This window comes from Candoia aspera, chromosome 2 (genome assembly GCF_035149785.1).
Source record: "Candoia aspera isolate rCanAsp1 chromosome 2, rCanAsp1.hap2, whole genome shotgun sequence".
NCBI lineage: Eukaryota > Metazoa > Chordata > Lepidosauria > Squamata > Boidae > Candoia > Candoia aspera.
In genome coordinates, this window is record NC_086154.1 from 28,996,410 (window position 1) to 29,019,343 (window position 22,934).

The 22,934-nt window shown below is 39.2% G+C and overlaps 1 protein-coding gene across 3 annotated transcripts in view; it reads right to left on the bottom strand.

Annotated features, from left to right (window-relative positions):
- The window catches only part of FRMD4B (FERM domain containing 4B), a 154,005-nt gene that overhangs the window by 41,242 nt on the left and 89,829 nt on the right, over positions 1-22,934 (bottom strand). For all 3 annotated transcript variants that reach the window (XM_063291563.1, XM_063291562.1, XM_063291561.1), the window contains 4 exons: positions 21,649-21,732; positions 17,174-17,239; positions 15,937-15,994; positions 12,105-12,191 (listed from right to left, as the gene is read on the bottom strand). In XM_063291563.1, the coding sequence (XP_063147633.1) occupies positions 12,105-12,191; positions 15,937-15,994; positions 17,174-17,239; positions 21,649-21,732 (295 nt within the window). The remainder of the gene's footprint in view (positions 1-12,104; positions 12,192-15,936; positions 15,995-17,173; positions 17,240-21,648; positions 21,733-22,934) is intronic.

A 22,934-nucleotide genomic window follows, 5' to 3' on the forward strand; every position in this document is an offset into this window, starting at 1 on the left:
ATCTTTTAGAAATGCCCATATTCTGCACAATCCAGAATGTTTTCAAATTTTACGATTAGCTTTTAATTTGCTTTATTCTCTAACATCACACAATAACCTTAGTACTAAAAATTATATTTATACTTAGTGACAATATTCAAAACATACCTATTTTCTAGTTTACAACCTTATTTATGAACAGCTGTATTTAAGAATCTCATCTCCCTCTCTTTCAAAATACTCGCTATCTAATGGATAGAGTAGTTACTGATAAAGTTTAAATGTTACCATAACAGATAAGATACAGAGCCTTAGGTTCTCTTCTCTTCTTTCAGAGCTTCAATTAAAAATGGAAATTGAAATGTATACTTTAAATAACCACAGTTTGGTGTTACATCATGCCAAAGGTGAATACATTTATAGCTCACTCTTTCTTGGTCACAGTTCCCTTATAAGCAGGATTCGGAGGATTCTCGTACTGACTTGCCTTGATTATGTGCTATGAATTCAGTGTCAACTCTTAACAACTACACAGGATAACCTGTCACCAGTCTGGTCCTTCAGGTCTTCCAACATACACCCATTGCTGCTGTAACTGAGTCTATCCACCTTGCTGCTGGTCATTCTCTGCAGACAGCCATACTCTGTTAACAGCTCTGTAGAATATTCCCTTAAGATGGCCTTAAGGGGAAATTCAGAAGCTGTTACAGGAACAACAAGGCAGAAACATTCCTTAAGCCCTGAGAAAGGAGACAGTGTTAGGGAGACCAGGCTGGCTCCTCCCTGACTAATGGGGTATAAGAGGGAGGGATGGTAAAACACAAGCAGACTTGCAAGATTCTGTTACTATAGCCTTTGTTGTTTATTCGTTTAGTCGCTTCCGACTCTTCGTGACTTCATGGACCAGCCCACGCCAGAGCTTCCTGTCGGTCGTCAACACCCCCAGCTCCCCCAGGGACGAGTCCGTCACCTCTAGAATATCATCCATCCATCTTGCCCTTGGTCGGCCCCTCTTCCTTTTGCCTTCCACTCTCCCTAGCATCAGCATCTTCTCCAGGGTGTCCTGTCTTCTCATGATGTGGCCAAAGTATTTCAGTTTTGCCTTTAATATCATTCCCTCAAGTGAGCAGTCTGGCTTTATTTCCTGGAGGATGGACTGGTTGGATCTTCTTGCAGTCCAAGGCACTCTCAGAATTTTCCTCCAACACCACAGTTCAAAAGCATCGATCTTCCTTCGCTCAGCCTTCCTTATGGTCCAGCTCTCGCAGCCATATGTTACTACAGGGAACACCATTGCTTTAACTATGCGGGCCTTTGTTGTCAGTGTGATGTCTCTGCTCTTAACTATTTTATCGAGATTTGTCATTGCTCTTCTTCCAAGGATTAAGCGTCTTCTGATTTCCTGACTGCAGTCAGCATCTGCAGTAATCTTCGCACCTAGGAATATAAAGTCTTTCACTGCTTCTACATTTTCTCCCTCTATTTGCCAGTTATCAATCAAGCTGGTTGCCATAATCTTGGTTTTTTTGAGGTTTAGCTGCAAGCCAGCTTTTGCACTTTCTTCTTTCACCTTCATCATAAGGCTCCTCAGTTCCTCTTCACTTTCAGCCATCAAAGTGGTATCATCTGCATATCTGAGATTGTTAATGTTTCTTCCAGAGATTTTAACTCCAGCCTTGGATTCCTCAAGGCCAGCTTGTCGCATGATGTGTTCTGCATACAAGTTGAATAGGTAGGGTGAGAGTATACAGCCCTGCCGTACTCCTTTCCCAATCTTAAACCAGTCTGTTGTTCCATGGTCTGTTCTTACTGTTGCTACTTGGTCGTTATACAGATTCTTCAGGAGGCATACAAGATGACTTGGTATCCCCATACCACTAAGAACTTGCCACAATTTGTTATGGTCCACACAGTCAAAGGCTTTAGAATAGTCAATAAAACAGAAATAGATGTTTTTCTGAAACTCCCTGGCTTTTTCCATTATCCAGCGGATATTGGCAATTTGGTCCCTAGTTCCTCTGCCTTTTCTAAACCCAGCTTGTACGTCTGGCAATTCTCGCTCCATGAACTGCTGAAGTCTACCTTGCAGGATCTTGAGCATTACCTTACTGGCATGTGAAATGAGTGCCACTGTTCGATAGTTTGAACATTCTTTAGTGTTTCCCTTTTTTGGTATGGGGATATAAGTTGATTTTTTCCAGTCTGATGGCCATTCTTGTGTTTTCCAAATTTGCTGGCATATAGCATGCATTACCTTGACAGCATCATCTTGCAAGATTTTGAACAGTTCAGCTGGGATGCCGTCGTCTCCTGTTGCCTTGTTATTAGCAATGCTTCTTAAGGCCCACTCAACCTCACTCTTCAGGATGTCTGGCTCTAGCTCACCGACCACACTGTCAAAGCTATCCCCGATATTGTTATCCTTCCTATACAGGTTTTCTGTATATTCTTGCCACCTTTTCTTGATCTCTTCTTCTTCTGTTAGGTCCTTGCCATCTTTGTTTTTGATCATACCCATTTTTGCCTGGAATTTACCTCCGATGTTTCTAATTTTCTGGAAGAGGTCTCTTGTCCTTCCTATTCTATTGTCTTCTTCCACTTCTGCGCATTGCTTGTTTAAAAATAATTCCTTATCTCTTCTGGCTAACCTCTGGAATTTTGCATTTAATTGGGCATATCTCCCCCTATCACTGTTGCCTTTTGCTTTCCTTCTTTCTTGGGCTACTTCTAGTGTCTCATCAGACAGCCATTTTGTCTTCTTGGTTTTCTCTTTCTTTGGGATGTATTTTGTTGCCGCCTCCTGAACAATGCTGCCAACTTCTGTCCAGAGTTCTTCCGGGACCCTATCTACTAAGTCCAGTCCCTTAAATCGATTCCTCACCTCCACTGCATATTCCTTAGGAATATTAGAGAGCTCATATCTAGCTGATCTGTGGGTCTTCCCTAATGTCTTGAGTCTGATCCTAAATTGTGCAAGAAGAAGTTCGTGATCTGAACTACAGTCAGCTCCAGGCCTTGTTTTTACCGACTGTACAGATGTCCGCCACCTTTGGCTGCAAAGGATGTAATCAATCTGATTTCGGTGTTGTCCATCTGGTGAAGTCCATGTATAAAGCCGTCTCTTAGGTTGTTGGAAGAGAGTGTTTGTTATGCAGAGTGAATTGTCTTGGCAAAATTCTATCAGCCTGTGTCCTGCTTCGTTTTGTTCTCCCAGGCCATACTTACCTGTAATTCGAGGTGTCATTTGACTGCCCACCTTAGCATTCCAGTCTCCTGTGATGAATACTATAGCCTATCTCAATAAAATATAGTTCCAGTCTTCCTGTGGAGTCAGTTGATGAGGTCTACCCAATGGGGCTCATATCCTCTTCTTCTCTTTCCTTCTACCTTTCCCAGCATTAGAGTCTTCTTGAGAAAGCTAGATGTTTGCATAATGTTTCCCAGTATGATCATTTGTGCCTGGTCATTTGTGCCTTGAGTGAGAACTCTGGGTTCATTTGTTTGATGAACCACTGGTTTGTTTGACTATCCATGGCATTCCCAAGAGTCCACTCCAACACTAGATTTCAAAAGTATTACTACTCTTTCAATCCTACATTGTCATAGTCCAACTTTTGCTTCCATAGACCATCACAGGGAAAATATTGTCTGCATGATCCTGATCTTAGTAGATACAGACATGTCTTTTCCAAGTGCTTCCCTACTAAGTGTCATGTGCGCCGTTTCAATGTATTTGATGCATCGTAACGTTTCGCATGTCATTAATTGGATGCGTGTTTCATTTGTCTAGGGAGGATGAGAACGCTTATATTATGGCTTTGCTTTGGAATGTGTTTGTGTTATCTACTGCGCTCAAGGTTACTTTCCCAGGCTAGCAACTCTGACGATTGTTAGCACCTGTGCCGGGCGGGGCTGTTACGAGGGAGGCGGGATACGTTTGAAGCAAGGGTTTAAGTTTGTATTTGGCGCGCTTTTGCTCATTCTCAGCTTTCTCTGTATTTGCTTTTAGTACTCTAATAAATCAGGTTTCATTTAGCATCCTCTTGTGAGTCTGAGTATTTGGGGCTGGGGCAATCATTACACTAAGTACAGGTTTATAGCATATTTCTTGACTTCTGGTTCCTTTACTCTTGACGCTTGATCCTAAAAGGCAGGAGCTATCTACCACCTCAATGTCTTTATCATCCATTCTAAGGCTGTTGCTGTACCTGTTTTCATTGATTTGATTTTTATATTTAATCATAGTCCCATTTGTTCAATGTCTCCTTGACTTCCATTACTACAGCTTGCAGATCATTTGCATTTTAAGCAACCAAAATAATACCATCAGCATTGTGCAGGTTACTGAATTTCTTCCTCCAGTTTTAAAATCATGCTCATCTCCTTCCAGTTCAGCCTCCCTCAATATATATTCAGGATGTAGATAGAATAAATAAGGAGAGAGTATACAGCCTTGTCTCACTCGTTTGCCAATTTATTTTGCCATGTTTTCCATGAGGACAATGAGATGTTCTGGGATTCCAATTTTCCTAAGGACTTATTTGCCTTACCAGGTTGTAATTGTTGTGGCATGAATAACTATGGCATTATGACAGTTCAGCACACTGTGTATTATTCATTATGTTTAAAATCATTACTAATACTTGTTTATTGTTATTTCAATTGGAGAAAATTAAGCTATGTGATTACCTTTCTTATTTAAAATAACTAATTGTACTGCAATCTTACGCATATTTATTCAGAGGTCCCTCTAATAAGATTTAATCCCAGTTAAGGGTGAGTAAAAGCGCAGCTGAAAATGTATTTAATTTTGGTCAAAGTTTTCTCACTTTGGGAAAGTCATACTGTATGTAGAGTTACAAAAGTGCTATGCTATACTTCCTTGGAACCAGTGGAAAAATGGTACGGCCAAGTTCAGCTACTTCATCAGGCTTGAATTGACAGCAATGCTAGCCTTTGACTGTCCTTTCTGAAGGCAAGAGAACTTGCCACTAACAGAGTGTACAGTGGATGAGGAAAAATGGCTAAAAGTAACAGAAGCAGGCAGGATTTAGGGTTAAATTTGCCTTTTAAAAAGTCTCTGAAAAGAAAAACACAGTTGAGTTGTACCCCTTTTCCCTGCCTTGGTCTAGAAGAGGGTTATTCTCAGGTTGCATGTAGAACTGATGGTTGTTTAATGTCTTCTCGAATAGCAGCTTCAAAGAACGTAGAATTGACTAAAGGCCAGCGATAAGAGTCGCTCTTTAAGTGAGATAGGCAGTGACTAAATTTGAAATATAAATAAATAAATAAAGAGAACACAGTGAGTTACCCAGCTGGAATATAGCCAGAGAAAGCAGCAGCCAATACTTTTTAATCTAACTGGAGAAACTGTCTGGAATACCCCAAAGGAAACAACTGTAAAATCAGCACTGCTTTCTAAATGTAGGACAGGAAAGTGAGTTTGGACATAGTGAAGCTCTCTATCAGTGTTTCTCAACCTCAACAACTTTAAGATGTGTGGACAGGGAAGATGGCTTTTAAGAAGTCTGGCTGGGGAATTCTGGGAGTTGAAGTCCACCCATTTTAAAGTTGCTGAGGTTGAGAAACACTGCTCTAAATCCTGCAAAATATTATCTCAATATATGCTGTGGTTAATTATAGTGCCAGTTATAAAGTTTTTAAAGAACAATTAACTAGAGATGTGAAAAAGCTCATATTCTGAAATGTATGGATTTAGAATGCAAAACAGTTCTTTCAGACAGAATGAAAATTTTCATCCAGTGTTTTGCCTTTAGCTTGTATATATACCTGCAGTATATCTGTGGAAACCAAGCAATTTTTTTATTTGAATGTCAGATGCAACTCTATTTCTGTTGTGTATAAAAGGGGATTTGACTGCCCTTCAATCTATATTCAGTTGTAGATATTTTATCACATAACATTCTTTTAAATGACACACACACAGCATGTATGTTGTATGTATATGTATATAATTATTTCCATTTATGTAAATATTATATATACAATTACAGTTATTAAATTCAATGTTAACATTTCAATGATATAAAAACACTGCCATCATCCAAAATGAAATAATATTTGAAACAAAAATCCCATTCATTTGTTGTCATTGCAATCCAGCAATATAAACTCCATATATTATTCATATGCATTTGTACGTAGTTTTTAATTATATTTTTCTTTAAAGCAAATTTGTAGGCATTTAGCACAGGGCTCTTACAATGTCAATTTTAAAAAGAAAGACTAAACGGACATTAAAGTTTCTCCCATTAACTATTTTGCTGGAGCAGTGGTTGTGAATTGAAAGATTAAAAAACTTCAATTTTTAAAATGAACATTAAAAAAACTCTCATATTGAATTGTAACCCTATAGGAACATGTTAATTTTTAAAAAAATAGCTGGAGGAGTTCTCTCCTCTTCTCTAAGGCCATTAAGACCAGGAACTAAGATGATGTAGCTATATCACTAAAGTCTGGTTTGTACAGTTTGAGGATCAGTGTCTTTTAGCCATGAATGCTAAATAAGTCTTCCAGGTTTAAATGACAAATGTGAGAAAAAAGCTGAACTGATCTGCTGAACTATTCCAGCAGGGATGGTATATGTAGCCAAGTACCCTACCAAATAGAGCAGCTTCAGATATTCCTTTCATAAATTACAACTGACCAGGGATTGCAGAGAATACTTTTACTTTATGTGCCAAGGAGAGCTGCTAAATCCCACGATACACACATTTGACCAGAGTGTATACAGCTCACCCTTGCCAAACATACATACTCATTTCTCCCAGCAACCAGAAATTAGCATAATCACTTACTGTACTTTTAACAGTGAAACAGAGCAAACATAGAACCACCCTTTGTGTCAAGAACCTGTATACATTCTCATCACTTCCATGACCTCCCACTTTAAAAGGAGTTATTGTTTCTGAGAACTAAATCCAGTAATATTGGCTTCTCTCACTTCCGTCTGTGTTGGGTACTATGCTGCTCTTTCAGGGGCTGTGCAAATGTATACTGTGTTTTCAAAAGAACTGCAGGGTATTTGTTTTGGGGTGGAATGCGACACCTGTCACTCACAGCGCCAAGACATACCCATAAGATGACACTTATCTGTTCCAACATTCTCTACCCACAGTAACCAGCCAGAAGTCTATAGGAAGTCTGGAAGCAAGATACATACACAATTACGTTGCTATTCTTCCACAGGAACTGGTAATTTGGAAACATAAAGACCCTGATGCTGCAAATAAGATATCGCTGTTATAACCAGTACCCTTTTTATAGCTGTATCATCCATGACGTTGTCTAATTGTCCTATAATTGTTGAGTTGATTGAAAAATGAAGGTGAGAAAATGGCAATATAGTTTTAAAATATGGCAGTACACATTTTAAAATATATTCTTCTTTAAATGTAATAATGTTATATTTATCTGCATTGTATTAATAATAATGTAACATTGAGCATTCAAAACTCAAACACTAGGATCGTTCTGACAAATTGCACCATTTCAAGGTGTTACAGAAGAGAACTAGACAGGCAGTGTAATTTTTTTGCTTCTCAAATTCTATAGCATGTGGTAAGAAACCCAGAAGAGGTTGTAAATTGATGTTAAGAAAGTTTTGCCATTCAGCATAAAACATATCTAATCTGTTTACTTCTCTGACAAATTTGATGGCTTAACTTTTTTTATTATCATTCTCCTTCTTCATTTTCTGTGGCACATGTTAAGATGTTGGGTTCTTAGACGACGTCCAGGCCAAGAGATTATAGTATAACACGCTATCCATTCATTAAAAACCACAATGCCATTTGACCCTGCCAATAACATTAAATGCTGCACTGGTAGTCATGGTCAAGACAGCTGTCTGATGCTTTGCAAACAGTGACCAAAAGTTTTCTACTGAGCAGCATCTTCATTAAGCATGATCCTAAGCCTTCGCCTGCATACTGTGTATACTCCAGAGCCTTGCAGAGTGATTTCTTCAATTTTGTCTTCCCGATAACCTTCCAGCGAGTCTTTATATTTCTCACATATTCTGGACAATACCCCCTCAGGATCTGTTGCTGTATTGCCGAATAACAGAAATGCATTATTCTTTAATCTCTAGTCTGAGTGTAAAACTCTGGAGCTAGGCAATTTGGAATCTTATCCTTTTGAGTTTAGTTTGACTTTGCATACAGTTTTGAGTTTACTCTCAGCTGAGCCTTTGCAAACTGTATTGTCTTAAATTGTATACCCCTGCAGCCTGTAAGGATGGTTTGTTTCATATTCTGAATACTGAGAGTATTTATGAGGGCAACAGGGGTGGTCCAGTGATTGTTAATACAGTGTCCTTTCTTAACCTCATATGGTAACAGAGAAACTAGTGTTGCCCACCCATGGTTTATTTTTAACATCCCCAGCAATAGTATTAGCTGTCTCAACTGATTAACTTTGTAATGTATCAACAAATATAAACTTGGTATGGTTAAATCTCCCTTATTTATATCTTTATAAACAATGCATTTATATATTCTGTGATTTTTTTCCTTTTGTGAATAAATGTACTGAGAATGCCATGACAAACTGATAAGCTCTTGAGGGCAAAATGATAAATAAAAATTAAAAAAAAACAACTAAGTTTAGGAAGCAGTGACATGTCAAGGTTCATTTTAATCATGAAAAATCTGTTTTGGTAATTGTTTATAGTTGGCCTAAATTTGGGTTATTAATTTTGAATCTGGACATTGGCCCAAATTTCTCCAATCCCTGCTTAATTTCAGAAACAATGTTAATGAATCGAAAAGCATCAAGGCCAAACCAGCATCATCAGCATCAGACCATTCAGTGTCACATTTTGATGGAGTGCATTTGATGATTTCTGCTTAGAATCTCAGAAGAAAGGGATTTTCTTAGTATTTTTCTTAGAATCCATTGAATTCACCTTCACTGTGGATGAACTATACCCCATTTGCAAATATATTTAATATTTACAAGTATATTTAATAGTTTCAGTCAGACTGTTCTAAATCTGAATGTTTGGGAGGTGGAATGGTGTGGGAAGCACAATTCAACCTCCTGATTTTCCAGATGGCAGCAGGATGCCATAATCATGTCTCAGCAAGGGAAAGAACTGAAATATTTGGCTTTGTCTGGGGAGAATTAATGTGAATAGGGGCAAGAGGAAGCATGCTGCTTTTATTTCCACATTAAGATATCCATCAAGCTGCTCAAAAATGCTCTTTTTTGTTGCACTGCCTGTCCTTTGGAACACCATTCTCTGCAAGATTCAGATGACTCTAACTCTGTCAGTATTCTGAAAAGCTTTAAAAACTTGGCTATTTCCATGTTAAGTTAGCCTGGTTGCACGGCTTATATCTGTAGGATGAAGGTTTTAGAGGGGCTCGGCTGCAGTGTATTAATGTTACCATGGTGTCTACTTTTCCTGAATTATTGGGTTTTATTGTTATGGTTTTAATTTATTGTTAGCTGTCCAGTGTCATGGAAGCAAGATGGGCAGCCATATAAATTGTATGTAAGTATGTATAAATGAGAGCCAGTTTGGTGTAGTGGTTAAAGCACCAGGCTAGAAACCGGGAGACCAGGAGTTCTAGTCCTGCCTTAGGCACAAAGTCAGCTGGGTAACCTTGACCTTCGCTTCGATTGGCAGTCTCTCTCTCTCTCAGTCCTAAGGCGGTGGCAATGGCAAGCCACTTCAAAAAATGTTGCCAAGAAAACTGCAGAGACTTATCCAGGCAGGCTCCAGGAGTCAGGATTGACTCAAAGGCACAGACATACACACGCAAGTCAAGACTAGCAGCTTGAATTGTATCTTGAAAAACCCAAAACACTTGTGAAGTTGTTCCTAAATCTGCACACACATAACACAAATGTTGCCACCTCATTTTACACTACGTTTAGTTTCCGTACACTTTCAGGATAATTTCCATGTATGATACATTATAGTAATTTGAATAATAGTTAAGGCAGGAAGCACATGGGAAGGTTTAGAACAGATTATTTCTTCACACAGTATAAAATTTACCTGTGGAATTCAATACCACACGACACAATGATACCCATTAACTCAGATGACACAGATACACCCATGGAGGACAGGTCTATCAAGTGCTGTTTGTCTTGAAGAGTCAATGTTACATCTAGACTGGGGCAGCATGCCTCCAAACATGTTGCAAGGCAACAAGGGCTGGAAAAGGGTATGTTTCCACTGCCTGCTTGTGAACATCCCAGGTATTTGGTTGATCATTCTGAAAAGCCCACTGATTTGTGACCTAATCTAACAAGATTATTTTTATGCCCTTACGAGACACTGTGAATATGACTTTTGGCTGCCTATTAGGGGACAAGAATGTGCACAAGCTGATTCTCATATTTTATGTTATCCTGTTAGAAGAGGCTATACCCCAATCTCATAAAAGCCTGAACATAAGAATGACATTTTAAATCAGTTTTCTCACTCACGTCTATTTCCTCACTGGATCCAAGGTTTAACTTTCCTATTTGAAAAAGAAACAGCTGGGTGACCCCTAACCTCCATATTTCACAGGAACTTTTCCATCTATTTCATGTAAATGTTAACAAGTACGAGGGAACAAAACAGATTCAGAAGATCTTATCTACCCTGTTCTCCTCATACTGCGATTCCTGAAGATATAACCATTTTCAAGAGAGCTAACAAGATGTATCACTCCTTTATATATATCACTTCTGTTCTAAGGAGAGCAAATTGTGCAATCAAAAGAAAAGATTGTTAAACCCAAAATATTCTGAGGACCAGAGGAATAGCAAAATACGCAGCTTCTGGCTTGGATATCAATGTAAAGCAGAAAAGCTGGGAAAAAAACCAACAAGGTGTGTTTCCCCTGTGGCACAATAACTACATGTGTTTGAGTCTTCACAATATAGCTAGTGTGGAATTATTCCCAAGGTCTTCAGAGTTCATTCCAAATGTTTATTCTTTGCTCGAGATATATTAACGATGGGGCAATTTCTATGTACAGGTATCCCGTCTTAGTGTCTAACAAACTCTGTATGAAACGAACAAGGACCATGCTTCCCCTGAACCCCCCTGCAGAAAATGTTGCACTGATTGGGCTTGTGTTTGAATGCAGGTTCAAAACGTTATTTGGGAAAACTGGTTAGCATTCCACAGAAGAGGAGGAATTTGTGAGGAGGGAAAGCAGCTTTAAAAAGGCATTGCAGGTGGAATTTCCTGACTAGGCAGGAACAATCCCAATAGTTACCTTGCATCCTAATCTTCTGTCCAAGCAAAAGCTTAAAAGAGTTGTAACAATATAACTTGGGAAACATGCTCCTAATCTATATAGTGGATTATAAAATGATGCATGTTGTAAAAAAAGTGTACTGAAAGCATTTTTTTCTCGCTGTCATATAATACTTGAACCAAGAGTCAACCAGTGAAGTGGTCTGGTGGTAGATTCACAGACAGACTGAAGGGTGGATCTCTTCACAGTTCACTCGCTTGAACTATAGGACTCACTGCCACGATTGGTGATGAATTGGCCAAATTCATGAAGTCGTGATGGCTATATGGAATCTTCATGTCTCTTTACAGAGTATCTCTTAATATCAGTTGTAGGGATGGGGTGGGGAGTCTGGTTTGTGGGTTACTGTTTTAGATCCTGCATCCCAGGCATCTGACCAGTAATCTGGGCAGCTCACGAAACGTATACAACATTAAAACGTAATGCAAAACAAAGAAAATAATTAAATGCCACTGTTAAAACACAGATGTTAAACTAAGAGGCCCCAAACATATCTTATCTGAATGAGGAGGAAAATTCCTTCTCCAAGATATGTGCTTCATTCACTCCAAAACAATTATTACTGGATCCAATTATTTCAACAGACTGGAGTAGTCTCTCCATTCTGATGTCCTCCAGAATTGGACTACAATTCTCAAATTCCCAGTTTGGACTGTGGTAGGAACTGTAGTTCAATATACCTGGAAAAAATCAGATTGTGGGAAACCGCTCTAAAATCAGAAAATACCTTTTCCTTTGCTGGATAACAAGGAAAAAAAGGCACAACATGTATTTTTATGTTGCCTTTCCATGTATATGTTACAAAGACAAATACACGTATGCAGATGGACTTACTTTTCTGGGTTTGACTTTGTCTTGTAAATCGTACTGGCCAATTCCTTTATAACTGATCCCAAGCCACCATGGGATGCCTTGTTTATCCTACGGCAGAGAAGAATAGAAGTTCTGAGGTTTTCACAAGAGTCAAAAACTTCAGAGTTGATATAAGGTTTCTTTACTTCATCCTGCAACAAGTATCTGCAGGTTAGGGAGATGCAGGCAGCCCTTTGTTAGCACACCTGCAGCTGACAGGGATGGTTATTGTTTAAAGTGGCCCGCCATTCCATTCCCAGCCTGAAGATGCTATACAAACAGGCAGAGAGCAGTAGGGAAGTGAAGCTGCTGTATTCTTTGAAACTGTGGATAGTGGTGGGGCACAAATGGAAGAAAATGTGTGGGTGGTAAGCAACACCAGTAAAAGAAGACTTGATGAGGGACAAGTCCAAAGTAAGGCTGAACTGTTGAGAGAAAAGAACGGGCTGTGTACACACATTGCACAGTTCCATATGTATTTACTCAGACGTACACCTTGTTCAGCCCCCATTCCATTAATTACTTTACGCGCACATGTGAAAGACAGAGAGGGAAAATAGTTATTGTTTATTTTAGAAGAAAATCGGGCTGACATATTTTCTTGGTGAGAGCACTAGATAGAGCTAGAGCACTCCATAGAGCTCTTTTTCAAGCAACAAAATAGTAACTTATAGTATTGTACAGTTAAAGCATTATTCCATAACTTTTTTAAAAAAATCAACTTTGCAAGTACATTACAAGAGCCGGAGAGGTGTCGTGGTTAAGGTGCTGGGCCAGGCGCAAGGAGATACAGGTTCTGGTCCTCCCTTAGGGAGGGAGGACAAGCTGGGTGACTTTGGGCCAACCACTCTCTTTCGGCCCTAGATTAGGAAGTTGAAAAACACCCTGGTGGGAGGCGCCCAGTGGCAAAACCTTTCTGCATGTTGGCAAGAAAAATGCAAAAACCTGTCCATGAAGCCACCAAGTGTACAAGAAAAAAATGGGGAGGAGGGGGTAAATTACTGTATTATTAAAAAGTCTGTGGCTGAAGTAAACCAAAGGTTTCTAGCTCATAGAAATGACAAAATAAACTAAGGGAGACCTAAGGAAGCCAGAGACCTCAAAGAGAATGTATGCGTGGAATTGACTCCCTATTTTCCTGAGGAAAAAAAGAGTTATTTTTGTTCATTTTGTTTTAGAGGGAAGTTTTGGAAGGCGACTCTAAGTTGTTAAAGATAAGTGGCCACTCAGGGCATAGAGCGGCTTTGGATTTAATAGCTTCAACGCTATCTCCAGACCATACCCCAGAAGGCCCCATTTTGCGGGCCTTACTCTTATGCTGCAGGAAAATTGCCAATAGTGCTTTCAACTATGGAAGGCCTTTTCTCCTCTAATTGTTACCCACAGCATCAGTGTGTGAGTTCTGTGAAAGTTCAAAGGCTCTACAGTTTTATCAATGAAGTCTGAGGCTATAAAATGTGGAGAATGTGAAAAAATATTCAAGAAAGGGATCTGAAAAATCCCTACTAGAATAGGGATTTGTGAAACACAGACATTTTTGAAAAATTAAAGGGCTGTGTGCTCATTCTCTACACAGGGTTAATCTACACGTAGAGAAGCATGACCACTTGACACGCACAAGATATCTATGAATCTAGTGGGATGTCTGAACAGGAATGTCACTGTTCATATACATATTCAGCAAGCTCATTATAGTTTGTAGTGCAGTTTCGGATGGCATGAATTGGATACATATACAATTCTATGTGTATAAACATCTTTCAGGGATAGATCAGGGACGCGGTGGCGCTGCGGGTTAAACCGCTGAGCTGTCGATCGGAAGGTCGGCGGTTCGAAACCGCGCGGCGGGGTGAGCTCCCGTTGTTAATCCCAGCTCCTGCTCACCTAGCAGTTCGAAAACATGCAAATGTGAGTAGATCAATAGGTACCGCTTCGGCGGGAAGGTAACGGCGTTCCGAGTCGTCATGCTGGCCACATGACCCGGAAGTGTCTATGACAACGCCGGCTCCAAGGCTTAGAAACGGAGATGAGCACCGCCCCCTAGAGTCGGATTCGACTGGACTTTACGTCAAGGGAAACCTTTACCTTTACCTTATCTGAACATTAGATATAGAAGCAGCAGGTATTAATTACATGTGGATTAATTACAACCAAATATTTAAAATGGTTTACAAATTACTCAACATTATTAATCTATCTGCTTTGTTGTTAATATAACTGTACATTTCCTAGAATACCAATCCCATTAATCTTATGTAAGTACTAGCTTCTAGAGGTTATATACAGTATACACAAGCTTTGTGTATTTTTTATACACACACACACGTTCTGTGTATTTTTATACACACACACACACACAATGCTATTGTATCATTCTAATCAACTAACATTATAGCCCTGAATGGGAAAAAAACCCTCTTTAATAAATTATAGGAACTTAAATACTGTCTGCTCTGCAAAAGAGAGAAAATTCTGAATGAAAATTTAGTATTTTAAATGTTGCAGTATGTTCCAATGGCCTTCCTGCCCTATTTTTCTGTTATTTCTTAGAAACATAGAAAGCCACTCTATGTCCATGTAGTGTTCCATTATTTCCTGTGATTGACAGCAATTCTCCAGGACCTTAAGCCAAAGCCTTTACCATCTCCTGATAGGTGATGCTTTTCAATGGCAATTCATCAAACTAAATACAAGATCTGCCCAAAACACTCACTGGATCCTGGGTAACAAGGAAGCCAAACCATGAACAGCTGTATGAGTAAAGGCCTTGTTCCTGAAGAGAGTGGACGACAAAGAGGATCCAGAGCTTTCTCATGATCAGTTGAGAAGATTAAAAAGTCCTTAAATGGGGCATGTACTGTATTCTATTGAGGAACTGAGGAGCCTTATGATGAATGTGAAAGAAGAAAGTGCAAAAGCTGGCCTGCAGCTAAACCTAAAAAAAAACCAAGATTATGGCAACCAGCTTGATTGATAAATGGCAAATAGAGGGGGAAAACATAGAGGCAGTGAAAGACTTTGTATTTCTAGGGCAAAGATTACTGCAGATGCTGACTGCAGTCAGGAAGTCAAAAGACGTTTAATCCTTGGGAGAAGAGCAATGACAAATCTCGATAAAATAGTTAAGAGCAGAGACATCACACTGACAACAAAGGTCTGCATAGTTAAAGCAATGGTATTCCCAGTAGTAACCTATGGCTGCGAGAGCTGGACCATAAGGAAGGCTGAGAGAAGGAAGATAGATGCTTTTGAACTGTGGTGTTGGAGGAAAATTCTGAGGGTGCCTTGGATTGCAAGAAGATCAAACCAGTCCATCCTCCAGGAAATAAAGCCAGACTGCTCACTTGAGGGAATGATATTAAAGGGATTGCAAGAAGATCAAACCAGTCCATATTCCAGGAAATAAAGCCAGACTGCTCACTTGAGGGAATGATATTAAAGGCAAAACTGAAATACTTTGGCCACATAATGAGAAGAGAGGACACCTGGAGAAGATGCTGATGCTAGGGAGAGTGGAGGGCAAAAGGAAGAGGGGCCGACCAAGGGCAAGGTGGATGGATGATATTCTAGAGGTGACAGACTCATCCCTGGGGGAGCTGGGGATGTTGATGACCGACAGGAAGCTCTGGCGTGGGCTGGCCCATGAAGTCACAAAGAGTCGGAAGTGACTGAACGAATAAACAACAACAACAACAACAACACTGTATTCATGAAGGCTTCTCCTTATTCATTTTATTCAAATGAGTTGATTTTATTAAAAGAAAAATGCATACAACAGACAGTATATACAGGTTTTCTTCCAGTACTCACTTACCTTCACTCCATAATAATGGATTCCATAAGTAGGCAGCGCTTCAACTACTTTCATGTACCTGCATGGACAGATGTACAAGTCATTAACGCAGCGTCTTCAGTAATATCTTCTACTAATACACATTATCTGACTGATGTGTTTAGATTCATTTAGGTTCACACCAAAACGTTTTAGGTACTTTAATTTTAGAAAGGATCAATCAACATTAATAGCTAAAGCCTGTTTACAAACAAGTTCAAGCAAAGCAACAAACTACACAGTTAACAGTTCAAAGGAGATTATTAAAATAGAACCAGTCTTTTCTTATAACCCCTCTGCCCCAATCCCCCTGAAGCTCTCCATGTTGCCAGGTGCTTCCCTGAATGTATTTCCTTGTTAAACAGCTGAACTCCATCAACAACTTGGCTTCAATTCCAGAAAGTGAGCTCTCTGCAATACAGGTCTAAACTGTTTTCCAAGTTTAGCTCTTGGGAGTGTTCAGTTCTTCTAAATCAACTTCATTGTAAATGTAGCTGACCCACTTCATGAGTGTATGACAAAAATCTGATAGTGAAATGTATGTAACATCAGAGAGATGAATCCAAGATGCTTGATCAGCTAAGCATCCATTCATAGCGTAAAGTCGCTTATACAGCTTTTGCTGTTGGATAAGTTCCTACTTTATCTCCAGGTTATGAAGGCATTCTTCAACTGATAAATACGCTATCAGTGTCAAGTGAGAAGTCAGCAGGGACATGGAGGAAGAGGAACAATGTACTGGAATATAAAGAGATAGTCTATAAAATCTTTAGCGTTGCAGAGGACCTACAGGACCAAAACAAGCTTCTGGGCAACTACATGGATTTCTGGGCTCAGCAATTGTCAGCCTCAACCACAGATTAATCACACATGGTGTCAATAGCTCAGAACAGGACTGAAATCTCTTCTGCACTCCAACTTCTCCCATAAAGAGATGTCTGCCTTATGAGGTAGACCAGACAGAAAACATGACCGGATGAGCTAATTCTACTTTATTGTAAGATTACATTAACAGAATCTTGCAAGTCTGAAAGTACTTCTCTCCCTTCATCCCCTTTACAGCCCAAAACTAGGGAGAGTCTTCTGAGCCTCTTGCCCCACCCACATTCCTGCTGCAGGCTAAGCTGCCTTTTATCTGATATTCCTTTGGTTGCATCTCATTGCCCTGTCTCCCAAGGTCATTCCCACATACCATTACAATAGCTGAATAAACACTTACTGAACAATTGCTTGTCCTCTAGTCAGCCCCTTGTTCTTGATATAATGTTCGATGACTTTGTCTTCACTGTGAAACAAGCAAAAAGAGTCTATTAAAAGAGGGAGACAGTTTTACATCCCATTTTGCTCCAAACCCATCCCAGCCAGACTGTAATGGTTGCCTATTCTAAAACACCATCAGATTCATAAGTGTGAATTCAAAGATATCTGATTTATTAAAGAATAGTATGCAGGATCACAGAGAAAGCTGAGAATGATGAAAGCGCGCCAAATTCAAACTAAAAACCCTCGGTGCAAATGAAATCCCTCCCCCCGTAGAATCTTCTCAAGTTCACAATCCCAGATGCTCCTAACGGTTTCTGATGGTCTGCGGGAAAAGTCCTTCAGCAGAGAACATAACCCAAACACATTCCATTGTACTATTTCACATACAGAGTTTGGTACAATGTCTCACAGCAGCTCCCTCCCAAACAGAAATGCGCGTCAGCGCCATGGCGTGCGAAACGTTACGATGTATAAACTACATCAGTGAACATGATACAGACAAAACATTCCACAGAATCGCTCTGTAAAGTATACTCCTACATATTCTGTCAATTCACAAAATGAATGCTCCAATTTTTGGATGGCAGAGAATAGAATTACAGGTTAAACCTTTTCTAGAGAAAATACTCTATAGCCTGAGTGTTTGCCATTTCATAAAAGCTAACTGTGGAGGAAGGGACCTGCACTGGGCATGAAGTTGGCAGAGCTGCATCAGCACACAATGTTGCAGACCTATAAAAAACCAGCCTCTGCCAGGTGCCCTTCAGATGTGCTGGCCTACGACTTTGATGATTCTTCCCCAGCAAGATTAATCACTGGATTTTTCTGGCATACACTGAGACACACACCTTCCTTTCTTTCCTAAAAACAGCTTAAATGATTTGCAGACAGGGCAAAAGCAAAACCTTTCATTTTCTTGTATGATTTGAGGCATATGGCAGTAATCTCATAATGACAGTGAGGTTATTTACCGCAAAATTATCATGTGATAAATCGGTTAATGTGTTGGTATAAGACTAGGCAACCCCAGGTTCAAATCTGCAATCAGTCATTAAACTTGCTGTCTTCTCTCTGTCTGTTCCATCCAAAAAGGCTGTGGAGTGCAAATCACCTATTCTGAATGTGAAATGGACGGTTTCAACCAATCCTGGGGGTGGTGAGCACCCTGAAGATGCTCCCGTAAATTAAATTAAGATTTTTAAAAAATCTTTACCTTGGGTTATACATTTTTTATTTAAGAACATTGTTTTTATTGTGTTTTAATGACTTTTTATTCTGGTTTTATTGTAAACCGCACAGAGTCACTCTTTGAGTGAGATGGGCGGTGACTAAATTTGAAATATAAATAAATAAATAAATAAATTTGGAAAGGTATCATGCTTGAGTCCTTGACACTTGAGACAGAGCTATTTTGAGCTTGAAATGCTTCCAAAATGATTGAGGCAAGGTGGTTAAGATATGAAAAAGGTCTTGAGTTTTGAAACATTTTCCACATTCCCCTGTTACATGTCACTTGAGATTATGGAGAAAAGATGGGATATGGTAAAATAATTTTACAGACTAAGATGGCCATTCTGGAAGAAAGAAACTTCAAAGACAGATTACAACATAAAACAGCTGAACTTCAAGAGATTCAGCTCTTTCTCCTATAACCCAAGCAGGGACATTTTGAATGAATGAATGAATGAATGAATGCTTTCATATCCAGATCAAACCTTAAGCTGCCAATATGACGCCACCTTCTTGGCTTTGTCGTTGGCCAAAAACAAGTCATTTTCAATGCATGCTATTGGTAATAATCACCAGGTCAGCAGGTGGGCTGAATTCTGTATCTCTCCACGCTCACAGTGTGTTATTATCCATCAGCAGTCCCCATTGGAGCATATTAGTCTTACACTTAGGCACTCCAACCCTCAACCTATTCAGAGTCCTCCAAATAACATAATGAATGAATGAATGAATGAATGAATGAATGAATGAATGAATGAATGAATGCACATGAATGCACATACATATAATACCGTAGAGCAGACTTTCTCAACCTTGGCAACTTTAAGATGTGTGAACTTCAACTCCACCATGGGGAATAACACTGCTGCAGAGTGTTAATCAGATTGTAAAATTTCTTCACCCTCAAATGAAATAAACTTATATAGAACGGGTAGCAACTTATTCCCCCCTGCCCGCTTTCTCAGTATTCTAGAAATCAGGATTTTGAATGATTATGAGCCATCAAGTCAGTGTTGACGCCTACTGATCACTTAGATGGCTTTAAAAAGAGAATAATCGCTAAAGCTGTGATTGCTTTATAGAGGCATTGTACTAGGAAGCAACACAAAGTGGACTTCTACTTTTATGCCTTGTTTGTGGCTTTCCCAGCAGCAACTGCCTGGCTGTTGTGGAACAAAGTATGCTGGGCCCAATGGAGTTACGTTTTTATGCATCAAGAAGTCTTACACTGTTTTCCCAAGCTGACTATAAGAACTCATTGTTCTTATCAGTAGCCACAAGTAATAATTTATATATGATCTAGGGCTGCCTGATATTTTTCCAGAGAAATTCTGTGATTTGAGTAACCATATTGCAGAAAGAAATGCCGCACAGATTTTAAATGTACAACTTCCAATGAAAAATAGAAACCAGGTAACTATTTGAACTACTGTATTGTGCCACAATGAAAAATGTGCAGTTCAGATTAAATGGAGAGGTCAGATTAAATGGAAAGGAACTGAAACGAACAAGATTTTGTTTATACATCAACAAAGTAATTAAATATTTTTATCCTGTTACTGGGCTCTAGGTATGTGCTTTTTGGTGTCCTCCTCTAGGTTCTGCTTTTTGGGGTCCTCCCCCAGAAAGCTCCTATACCTTTGTGGAATTTCTCTACGATATATCACTGTTACAGAGAAAGCTAGTCACTTACTAGAACATACAAAGGCTGCTCTACTGTAGAGTCAGGCTTCTAAAACCCTTATATAACCATGCCCAGGATTACAACCCAAAGGAATAAGTCATCATAAATTGGGCCTCCATGGAATATTTACAATTGACTATTCTTGCATTATTCTTCACTGAATTCATGTAGATGCTTGATTGTGTAAAGAAAATTTTACAATAACAGCTTGACAATAATGGACTCTTGAGGAAAAATGCTTCTGTACTGTTCTCATAGGACAGCAGCATATTTTTATTACAAAACTTTGCCACAAGGAAGCTTGGAAACAGCTCTATAATTAATAACTAGCTTTTCCTGACATTGTGCTCTCCAGATGTATTCACCATGCTGACCTGAAATTCTGGAAGTTGCAGCCTCCACTCTTGGAGGACATTAGGTTAGGGAAGCTCAGGATAACAACTAGAAATCAAAGTGCCATTTACAAACCTTATTAGAAAATGGTCTCAGTGGCCCCAAAACCCTCAGTTCTACTCACCTGCAATCCTAGGCATGCTTTTCAGATGGGCAGTTTTATTCAGGTTAATAAGTTACTCCCAACTAGATGTATCGAAGATTGCAAACTGTGACTCTTTTAGAAAGGGGGCTAGCAGAAGTACATTTCTTTATGTTATTCATGTAGTAGGGTATTGTTCACTTAAGTATATAGACTTATTTTTAAATTCTGGGCTTGGACTCTAATATACTTATAGGCTCCTAAGCTTTGGTAGTATTTATTTCCAGAGTTTGGATTAAATACAATATTATTTGTTCAAGCAATCAGTAGCAAGACATGCCACAAAAGTACCAGTGTGCTTAACTGAGTACAGGAGACAGTGTGTTTTATTTTGTAAAGCAGAAGGATGGAAGGTTGGATGGAAGGCCATGGACATCAAAATGCTTATGAAATGTTTCCTGGAGATGCCAGGCTCACTCTCCACATGGCTTTTACGTTTTTAAAATTATTTTAATTTTTAAAAAATTAAATAGGGAGCTGTTATGTCACAAAGTATTTATCCTCTAGTATTATCTTTATTTAGAAAAATGCCTTCAGGTTCCATATAAGCTTTATAAGCATTAAAAATGGTGCTTTGTTTGGATATGTGACCACCTGCCCAGAAAAAGGCAAAGGTAAGCTGGAATAGTACCAAAAATCCTGGGAGAAGGGTTAATTAAGGAATTAAAGGGGTTGAGCAACCACACCAGTTTTCCTTCTGAAAAACTGTTCTTTTGTGACTTGTGACACAAACTTTGCAATAGCTATTTTGTGAAAGTAGCTATAACATTTTATCAAAATTCCATATGTAACCACTGGTTAAAATAAATTGCCTGCTTCTATAGTGGAGCACCAGGAAGAAGTGGTGACTTTTCCCATTATGTGACCTTGAATATTACTGTTAATAGTTCACAAATTTGTAAGTTAACAAGGAAGGAGGATGCAAAGGGAAAAACCAGGATCTCAATATGATATATATGTAAATTTAATAATTAGGTCTTACCAATAGGTGAGTGAAGGATGTTCCTGCAAAGTTTTTGTAGGAAATGCAGGTAAGTTCTTTAGGTCTTTTCTTGCATTTTCATTACTTTAAAAAGACAAAAAGAATGGCAAAGTGTTATTACCTTGGAATCAAAATGAAGATCATTTACATTAACCCGAAGTCCCAAGTTTTAACCACTGAATCATTCATGGCACATTTCAGCTATCACAGCAGTCTAATTCTATAGGCTTTCTTGTATTATAGTTCTGAGCAAAATATGCTCACCTACATTACCATTTTGATGAAGAAAAGTGCTGCTGAGGAAATCCAGTTGTTGAGAAAAACAAAGTTGAGGTAACTTTTACTGGTTGTAATTGCCAGGGCTGCAACTAGGGTCTGTGTCACCCGGGGCAAACATGGATCCCGCACCCATTTTTATGCCCCCCAGTGCTCATTTTGGCGCCCCTCCAGCGCACATGCCCTGCTTGCTCCCCCCCCCCCCCCAGTTGCAGTCCTGGTAATTGCTACCAGAATGTTTTTTGCTCTAGGATACATGTTGGTCTGATAAAAGAACCGGCAAATCTTTTAACATGAAAAATGGACACTAAAATTGTAAAAGCAATTCTAATTCTAAAAAGTAAGAAGAAATATGGAGGAGAAAAACAGCTTTAAAAAACAAACTGTAACTTGCTTCAAGATGTAGGAATTGGGCAAAAGTCCATCTAATTATTTTAAGAAGGCAAAAGCATGTGTGGTTGCTGGCACAAAAGGGGAAAAAAAAAGTGGGCAACGTTTTTGGTTTGCATGCATGCTTAAGTAGCCCAGTCGGGTTCTACAGGATTCCTGAATGTTTTAATGGGGATCTGCAAGAATCAACATGAATTGTTGGTATCTAGGATTCACTGGGATGACAAACATTACCAGATGTTTGGTTTCTTGATGGTGCAAGTCGATAGACTTCTTAAACAAGGTGCCTTATTCTTGTTCAAACCTAGGCGACATCCTTAAATAATTCAGCACTGGAGGGATTGTACTTCATTGCTAAAACCTACATTTAATTTCTCTGTAGGCATGTTTCTGCCCTGGAATTGGGAATATTCAAGCTGAAGTCTCTCCACTCAGCTATTGGGTTCTCTAGGTCACATTTGGTCAATCAGTCTCAGTCCAAGTTACTTGATAGGGTGACAGATATGAGGCTGAAAAATAGGGAGTCATATGAAAGAATAACTAGAGTAAATAAACCTATTTCTTAGGTGAGCAATAGAACAGCGGCATGCAGTGGCTTTCTCCTTTGTGAATTAAGGGTC